This window comes from Akebia trifoliata, chromosome 9 (assembly GCF_017979445.1).
Source record: "Akebia trifoliata isolate Shusen 1 chromosome 9, ASM1797944v1, whole genome shotgun sequence".
NCBI lineage: Eukaryota > Viridiplantae > Streptophyta > Magnoliopsida > Ranunculales > Lardizabalaceae > Akebia > Akebia trifoliata.
In genome coordinates this window covers 1,962,261-1,971,698 of record NC_141383.1, presented here as the reverse complement: position 1 = coordinate 1,971,698, position 9,438 = coordinate 1,962,261, and the positions used below count along the sequence as shown (strand labels likewise).

Here is a 9,438-nt window from a genome sequence, read left to right as displayed (position 1 = left end):
TGGTACCAAAAGCTGTCAAGCTATTGTTTTATTAATAATGTAATACAAACTACGTGTTAAACATGAATATATAGTTTAATTTTGATGGCATTCAACCAAGTATTGGCTTCAAGTACTTCCCTTCCATCATTTGTTCCACAAATTGTTGGCTGAAAGCATCAGTTAAATGTAAGCCATCCCAACTCATATGCTCTTTTGGGTTACTACAAGCTTTTGCTTTAGGGTTTGCTCCACAAGTAATAGAAGGGCTATAATTAAATGGACCTCCTCCATACCCACAACAAGCCTTGAACTTCTCACTTTCCTTGAATCCTACGTTACCAAGATACACAAATTATATAAGTTACAAAGTTAAAAAAAAAAAAAAAAAAATCCCAATTGTGGTATTTCCTATGTGGCAATGGTTCAGGTTGTGTTGAGGTAAATGTATTAAGAAAATTTATCCAACCCAAACCCGACCCATTTATTAAATAGATAACCGACCCATGTCATATGTTTAATAAATTTTTTATCTTAATTAAAAAAATAAATTCTATTTCCACCTCCAAAAATAAGTACAATTACTAAGAATAAAGTCATACAACCATAAATCAATATCCACAAACATAGATTAGGTATCAAAAACATAAATTAAGTTTCAACCCCAAAAATGTATCCCAACCAATTAAAGGTACGAGAAAAGAAAATGTGTCTATAGCCTAATACTAAAAACTACATATCACTCTACCTTTAACAAAAAGAATAACAATAAAGGAATCATTTCCTCACGTCGAAAGGAAAGTGTTTTTAATTATTATATGATTCATACTAGCCCAACATGGTAAGATTTAAAATCTTACTAAGGGTCATTTTGGCCACATGAATCACCATATTGGGAATCAAACACCACGACTTCTAGATTTCAAGAAAAACTCATATTAAAAAAATTAAATATAAATAAAAAATAATTTATAAAAGTTTTAACTTTTTCTGGCACAAAATAAAATGGGTAATTTAAAAAATCTTAAATAATTATTGATTTTTGAGATACCACCTCTTATGTTTCATGATTTAAAACGGCACATTAATGGCAGAATAACTAGAAATGTCAAAACGGGTTAATCGATTGACATCTCCAACCCAAAACCAACTTATTTAATAGTTGTGTTGAATAGGGGTGTAACTTAGTCTAGTTCAAATCGAGAGCTTTGGATTGGTTTTGTTTGGTTTATAATGAACTTCAGTTCGGTTCTGAGCTAACAAAGTAGAGAACTGACTAATTTAATTAAATTCTTGGTTCATGCCTTGTATAGAACCGAACCAAACTAAGAATCGAATCCTTATACCAATAAAATTATAAATAAATATTATTAATCTATTTAATAAACTATAACCATTTTTATGGATAAATTGATTATTTTTTTTATAGATATATTAATAGCATTTTTTTTTATTTTTATGGATGGATTGATGACTTTCTTTAATTGATTTTATTTACTTGATGGATAGATTAATGTCTCATTATATGAGATTTCATATTCATATTTATTTATTTGCATTAAATATATGTTGATTCAATTAGGTGTTTAAGATATTGGCAACTCATAGAACTGAACTAGTTCGGTTCGGGTTGATTTGGTTCTATGGCAATCTGGTTTGGTTCTGGTTCTCATTTATTGGAATCGACATAGGATGGTTCAATTCCGATTTGGCCTCAAACCGAATCAAGTTGCACTTAATTAGAAGGGCCAACACTATTATGACCCAAACCCACTAATTTTGTGTCATCTTAAGAGTGCCACCTAGTATTTTTTGTAATAAAAGATGATCATTTCTTTTATTTTATTTAAAATTTTGCCTCATTGAAAGTTAAAGTTGAATATTTAAATACGCGTAAGTCTTGAGATACATAACCAACTACATTTGAATCATAGTTTTAAAATTTGAAAACTCAAGTTGAAAATTCACGAGTGGACTTGGCAGTGTCAAATAAAAATGTATTGAATTAATAAATATTTGAAAAATAATTTTTAATAAAAATTACATATATATTTTTATATTCTTCACAGATATATTATATAGGGAACGATTACACCACCCATTACCAATTGCACTCCATCACTTAAAAATTCCCCTTTACACTCCAATTGTATGATTACACTTCAAAAATAGTTACACAAATGTTGCACTCCTTTTTTCCTTTTTTTTTTTGTCCTTCCTCAACCATGCCCAAAAAAATTATTACTGGTTCCATAATTTTTGCAAGAAATGTTTTTAAGTTTCGGAACCATGTTTACGAAATTATGTTCTCTTGAAATACACAGGTTCAGATTAAATTCTAAACAAAGATTAGAAAATCAATAACTTAATAAAGTTGGAGTCAAAGAGAGCTGAAAAAAAAATCAATCACAAAACACCATCAAAGTAGAGCATGATCCAAGTAGTAAGTTAAAAAAAAGGTTATAAAAATACAAAACAAATAAATAAATAAAGGACTTTTTTGGATTGGTGTGCAACCAACAGTTAGAGGTGTGCAACTAGTCGGTCCCTATTATATAGAACCAAATAAATGGTTGAGTTTCTAACTTGACTTGGTCAAGTTGCCAAGTTGACTAGACATTTTTTTGAGTTGGCTCGATGAGTTGATTCCATCGAGTTCCAAGGCCGAGTCACCTTGAAATATAACTTAATCAAGTTGATTTGGCGAGTTTTTAAAACTACTATGGTTTAAATAGAAGATAAGTTTTCCAAACATTTCAACTCCAAGTCCATTTGATATTATCAAGTTAAGTTGAAAACTTGACCAACTCATATGATATTATGATTATATTTAATATATTTTTGTAAAAAATAATAATTAACATAATTACTGACCAGTAACTTTAGCCTAGCACAAGATATATAAATCAAGGGACTGACTAGTTGCACCCCATCACTTAAAAATTCCTCTTTGCATGGATGATTACACTCCAAAAATAATTTTAAAAAAATGATGCACTCCTCCTCCTTTATTTATTTTGGGCTCTTCCTCAACTATGTCCGCATAAATTATTGCTAGTTCAATAAATTTTGCAAGAAATATTTTTCAGTTTCAAATCCATGTTTACAAAGTTATGTCCTTGAAATACACAAGTTTATGTTAATTTCTAACAGAGATTAGAAAATAAAAAATTTAATTAAGTTGGAGCCAAAGAGAACACCAACAAAATCAATCACAAAACACGAGCAATGTAGATCATGAGCATAGAATACAAAGTTACAAGCTAAAATGAAGGTTAAACCCTAAAAGGTTATATATTGGAGTGAAAGTAGTAGGTTTAAATAGAGATTATAAAATAAAAAAAATAAAGGATTTTTTATGGTGGGTGTGCATTCAACGATTAGTGGTGTCCCTAAAATCAAAACAACAAACTTAATTTAAAATGACACAAAACAATCAAAATTTTGCAAAGAGAAAGAAGGAAAATTACCATAGTTTGTTGGGTTTGCAATGGCATCCAAATAGAAGTTGTAGATGTCGACAACAATGGCAGTGATATCTTTCAATTGCTTCCCGAGAATTTGAAGCGATTTTTCTAATTCATTATTTGCAAAATTGACGACCTCATTGTACTCGTTAAGACATCCCAATCGATCAGTTGAATTGAACAGTCCTTGTGAAGCTAAGGTCAGTACCATCGGGGTACATCCAATGGCTGGAATATTGAAGATCATGAAATTCTTTGCTCCTTCTCTATGGAGATCCTAAACATATATATTTGTAAATGATGTATTAGGTATTAGCCTTGAATCTGTATCTTTTTTGCACTAGTTATGGATGAATTAACTGCTGTTAATTTTCTAAGAGTATTTTTTTTTTTTTTTTTTTGAGTGCTGCTATTAACACACTAACCCATATGTTGAAAGGATTGGTGTTTGTAAGTACAAGTTGGTGCGTCAATAGAATTTCTCATTTGTTTTTTTCTTAAATGATATTATGTTGATTAATTATAATTAATATAATGCATTATAATAAAGTCTGTATTGTTTTATCAAATAATCACCTATAACAATGCTCATTATATCATCACTAAATCGAAATCCCATCTTGATTTTTATCATGATATTCATAGGTGATGATTTCGTGTATCAGTATACATCTCATTACAATGCATCATATTTAATATAAATAAGTGATTATTTGGTGCTCATGGGATTCGTTAAATATTACTTACTTGCACAGCCTTAGAAATCGCTGATACGACTAGTGGCACCTTCCTCTCCTTTACGTCCGAAGGTGTTAAATTGTGGGTAAAGAGACTCAAAAGAATGTCATTTATGCCAATGAAGATCATGTAAATCCCATCCTCGAATGCTTGTAGTTGAGGAAGATGAGAATCTATACGATCTGATTACAAAATGAGATTATTTATTACAATTTGATTAGAGCTAGGAGACTGATAGAGAGAATAATGATATATTAATTCATAGTTACCTGATTTACCAATCAAATTCAATGAAGCGTAGACATTTCGTTTGAATCTTATAAACTGGTCGGTCTGTAATGGAAGGAAGAATGGTATGGGCTCGGTAATATTTTGAGCAGTTGCTCCCGCTACAGCGAAGTTGATCCCATGTTGATAATTAGGAACTATGTTCTTGAAATAAGGTTCAATAAACCGAAAATCCCATTTCGAAGCTGCATGATTGTTAAAAAGTATTCAAAAAATAAATACTAAATGTTTATGTGAATATATTGTCCATCGAAACTGTGCCTGTGGTGTCGAATCAACTTATGGACAACTCTCAGATGTGCCACAACTTAAAACTGTCCTTAGTATATGATTACGACTGAAAAAAATAGAAAAAAAAACACAGCATCTTAGGACGATATGAGTCTCTAGTTTTGAAAGGAGAAAATTATTATAATCTCGAAGAGTTATGGGCTTCACTTCCCGCACCTCTAACAAAATTAGGTCCTCTTGGTCAGTATTTGAATTATAGGGCATCAAACTTAGCACCTCATCTCAGGTTCAACCCTCATGAGGAGCAACTTGGGATTCTCAAAAGAAGGATGTCAGGGTCATCAACATTATTAAAGAAAGATTCTAATGCCGCACCAACTTTTGCTAATGCCACCCTGATTTATATGTAAATCACCAAAGAATTAGTATAAATCTTGGGGTGGTGTTAGCAAAAGTTGGTGTAGCAATATAAATTCTCTAATTAAAATGGGTCGCTATAGATATCAGCCAACAAGCACAGTGGTGTGTTAAGATCTCAATGAGATATGGGCTTAATTTTTCACACCACTAACACTTGGGCGTTTTAGTGTATTGATTGGTTTCGTAATGTAGGATTATTAGTTACCTCAATCATTATTGAATGAAAATACTTAAAACCTTGAATTTGATATAGAATGAAACCTTACCCATGAAGTCGATAATTAAACGTCCATCGGAATATCTTCTTGCTGGGGCATGGAAGAAAGTAGACCCGTATGGAGAATTTTCAGCGTTGCCAACGAATGGAAAAACTTCAATGGCATTGCCAGTATCACTCAATGAATCGCCAAAAACAAAAATGGCAGAGGGAAGATGATTCATTTTGAATCCAATACACTTTCTTGAGAACAAAATCAAAATTAAGAACATTTGAGAATAATTCAAATTTGCCATTATTCTTGAATAACTCACTCTGCAAGATATTAGAATGGAAGAAGATCAGAGATTGGACTATTTTTTTTTATTTTATTTACTTTGGAGAGGAAGGCTGGTCCATTTTACATAGTTTGTGAGAAACAAGTAGAGAAACTTAAAGGAGAAAACAATAGCTTTGATAATAACACTTGATTCAATGTGGATTTAGGCCCCGTTTGATAATGCTGCCAATTTTTGCTGTCAGATTCTGCGACTAAAAACAGTTGTCAGAAATAGCTATAAAAAACTTGAATAGTAAAAAGCTTGTTTGATTGAGTCTTGTAAAAGTGTTGTGTTATTTACCATAATTTGATAATTATTGTTTGATACAGCTGTTGTATTTTATTGTATTCTGGTAAAATGACTAGAATACCCTTAATGTTGATAATACACCCAGAATGTACAAAAAATGATCAGAATATCACGAAGTTTTCAAGATTACAGATCAAAGAGGTACAATAATTGCTATTGACATAGCAATTTGGTGAAGAATATAGAATCTTAGTTACATGGTTTTTTACTATTTTGATATAGTCTTTGACCTTTACACTTAAGAAAATATTAAGCAATAAATAAGATAAATTGATATTTTAGAGAGACAATCTTAAGAGCTAAACATGTTAGATGTTTCACATTTGTCATAGAATACCCCCATTAAGTCCAATTTAAGTTGTCTACCATACATCACTGGAGGACAAGCTCCATAAAATGAGAATCACTAAGCAAACTTTGTTCTTGATAGAACAGTCAACACAAACAACTCAAGTCCAAGAAAAGTGAGAAGTTCTTGAGTAGTGCTTTGGATATCCAATCAACAATGTATATAACCTATAAAGATTTAAAAACGAGGTGAAGTTGCAATGAAACACCTTCAACAACCTCAAACGAGACAAAGATAGTAGCCCATTACTGATGCTATTTTGAATTGAAAGTAAGCATCCATACACTACAAGCATCAGCTAGAAGACACACATGACTTAGATCATCAAATGCCATCCAATGGATCAACAACTTTTAAAGTTGTCAACTGACATGACCATTGTTGATCAACCGGTATGTTGTCTTTTATTATTTTCCTTATAACAATCAACAACCCTATACAAGCAACAATCTTCCCTAAAAGCACATATGAGCCATGCTCCATAATTGGTTCCCAGACAATTCTAAAATGTTAAAGAAACATCAAACTTGTAGGGTGTAGATGACGATTCTAAGATTATCAATTTGATGGTTAAAAATTAATGATAAAATATATCAAATCTAATAGTAATGAGTCACCAATAAAGTTGGTAATTTACATGTCCGTCCACTAAAAAACCTGAAGGGGTAGTGAGGCCATTGTTAGGGGGAGGGCATCAAACTATTAAAATTGTCATTAATATGATAAAAACCACACTGATCTTCTTATGAGGCAAAGATTGAAGACCTGATGAAACTATTAAAATTATTATTAATATGATGAAAAGGAACTAATGGAATAAGAAAATTTTGTATTCAAGCATTTTGACAAACATTTAGTAGGCAAATACTAACCTTCTTAACTCAATATTATCAAATACCCAATAATATTCGATTCGATTCTGAGTTCTTTACAAACTTGAACTCATCTTCCCTGTTCAAGGTGTATAAAAAATAAATAAAAACCTCATCTTTGACTCTTGATTTTGTAGATGAAAAATCAGTTTTTTTTTTTTTTTTTTTCCAAATCGAGGGTTTCTTTAGCTTAGGTTCAAGAGAGAGAGAGAGAGAAGATACCTGAACGATCGTCCCAAGAGAAAATGGTATCGAGATTGGCTCAAGCCGGAGAAGATGATTGTCTAAGGGTCAAGGGTAAGGACAGTGTGAGGTTCTGTCGAGAAGAAGAGAGTAAAAAATTATCATTAGCATGGCAACAACACACATTCATGTTTGACGTTTTTTACCTATAATAATAAATTAAGAGAGATTATATTGTCGCACCAACTTTTACTACGAGCAATACAATTCTTATGATATTGAATGGGATCAACTAGTTGCACACCACCCTTTGCTAATTGCACTCCACTTATAAATTCCCCTTTGCATTTCATTTGGATGCTTACACTCCAAAAATAATTAAAAAATGTTTCACTCCTTTTTTTAATTATTTTCTTCTTTATCAATAATAAGTTGATAGAAGATTTCACTAAAGAAAACGAACAACATACAACAAAAAGGGCCATGCTTCTTTTTCTTTGTTTTAAATTTAAAAATTAGTGTTTTCAAATTTTTTTTTTTAAATTTTATATTTTTTTGAATATTTAGTGTTTGTGATTTGTTCTATTTAAACGAAGAACAATTGCGAAAGAGTAAACAAAAGCAATGATTCTTCAATATAGAAGCAAAAGTAAATATATCTCTGTCGACACTTACGATAGATGAGAAATCTTGAAAAATCAAGAGATAAGATTCAAACGTAGATTCATATTAATTTCTAAATAAAATCTAAAGAGAGATTAGAAAACAATACTTTAGATTGGACACAAAGAGAACATATGCAAAATCAATCATGAGAAAAATAGATTACAAGTGAAGATCACAAGCAAAGAATACAAAACTGCATGAAGATGAATAAATTTCAAACACTAGAAGATTACACATTGAAGTGCAACATGTAAGTTAACAAAGGTTATAAAGGAAAGAAAAAAAAGAAGAAGAATTTTTTAAGTTTGATGTACAACCGATGATTAATGGTGGTCAACTAATCGGTCCCTATCGAATTATCACGCATCTTGGGGTGTTCTATCTCCAAAAGTTAATTATTAGACATTAATAATAGAAACTCAGTACACGACACTTAAAACAATGATTTTTGAATAAAAATTAAACAAAAGTTAATATTTGAATAAAATACTTTTTTAATAAGTATAATTAATTATTAATATGAATATATAAAATTGGGAGGCGTCAAAGGGACTTAAGTAAAAACATATGTAAAAGCAATCATTTTTCAAAATATGGGTTAGAAATTTCGGATTGAGCTGAATTTTTGTGAGGATGATCTCTATGATGAGAAGATCATCCTCCCATAAAATCAGCCCAATCTGAAACTTCTAAATCTATCAAAAATGATTTGCAAATTATGGTAAAAAATCAATGGTTCGCATTCTAAATCACTTTTGACGGGGTTAGAAGTTTCTGATTGAGCTGCTTTTTGGTGAGGATGGTCTCTATGATGAGAAGACCATCCTCACCAAAAATCAGTTCAACCAGAAGCTTCTAACCCATATTTTAAAAACTGATTGTTTTACATATATTTTTACTTATGTCCCTTGAACACTCCCCTATAAAATGTATATGACTATGAAACAATGAACATAAAGAAAAGAATTAAGAAATCACTTATTACTTCCCAGGAAACTCTAAAGATCAAGTAAAATAATAATAAATTCAATAAATAAATTATAAATAAGTATTATATTCATAATAAAATATAACAATAGTTATTATATTTATAATTTTTTTTTTTTTGATAAAATAAAAAAGTGGTGTCTATATCTATCTATTTCAACAAAAAATTGGTTTGAAAAAAACTTATTTTTCACCGTTGAATTTTAATTTTAAGTTTGGGAGTTTGGTAACAGTCAAATTTTTAAATCTTTGATTAAGCCCAAAAAAAATGGGCTTTTTTATTTTTTATTTTTATTTTTTTTCTTTTGAATTAAAGGTTTTCCATGAAATCTAGAGGGCTGTGGCGTTAGATTGCGAATGTGGTAATCCATTTGAGCTCAATGACGTTTAGTAATATTTGAAATCTTACTAG

The 9,438-nt window shown here is 30.5% G+C and overlaps 1 protein-coding gene across 7 annotated transcripts; it reads right to left on the bottom strand.

Moving 5' to 3' along the window:
* LOC147394025 (GDSL esterase/lipase At3g62280-like) lies at positions 1-7,569 on the bottom strand. 7 transcript variants are annotated; one of them, XM_086453772.1, is made up of 7 exons: positions 7,413-7,569; positions 7,191-7,269; positions 5,390-5,871; positions 4,454-4,657; positions 4,194-4,366; positions 3,450-3,723; positions 1-312 (listed from the first exon to the last, which is right to left on the bottom strand). In XM_086453772.1, exons 3-7 carry the CDS (start codon positions 5,634-5,636, stop codon positions 92-94), a joined length of 1,119 nt encoding a protein of 372 aa, XP_086309898.1. In that variant the 5' UTR covers positions 5,637-5,871; positions 7,191-7,269; positions 7,413-7,569; the 3' UTR covers positions 1-91. The 7 variants fall into 7 exon arrangements, with proteins under 7 accessions (XP_086309898.1, XP_086309897.1, XP_086309899.1 ...); XM_086453771.1 differs by having other exon boundaries at positions 5,390-5,865; XM_086453773.1 differs by having other exon boundaries at positions 5,390-5,655.
* Between the last annotated feature and the right edge of the window lie 1,869 nt (positions 7,570-9,438).

Bases quoted from the DNA above. Each gene is read 5' to 3' on its own strand.
- LOC147394025 (XM_086453772.1), bottom strand. From the start codon at position 5,636: ATGGCAAATTTGAATTATTCTCAAATGTTCTTAATTTTGATTTTGTTC. The intron at 4,367-4,453 runs GTAACTATGAAT...TTTTGTAATCAG, and splicing joins GAATTTGATTGGTAAATCAG to ATCGTATAGATTCTCATCTT. The intron at 3,724-4,193 runs GTAAGTAATATT...ATATATGTTTAG, and splicing joins CGATTTCTAAGGCTGTGCAA to GATCTCCATAGAGAAGGAGC.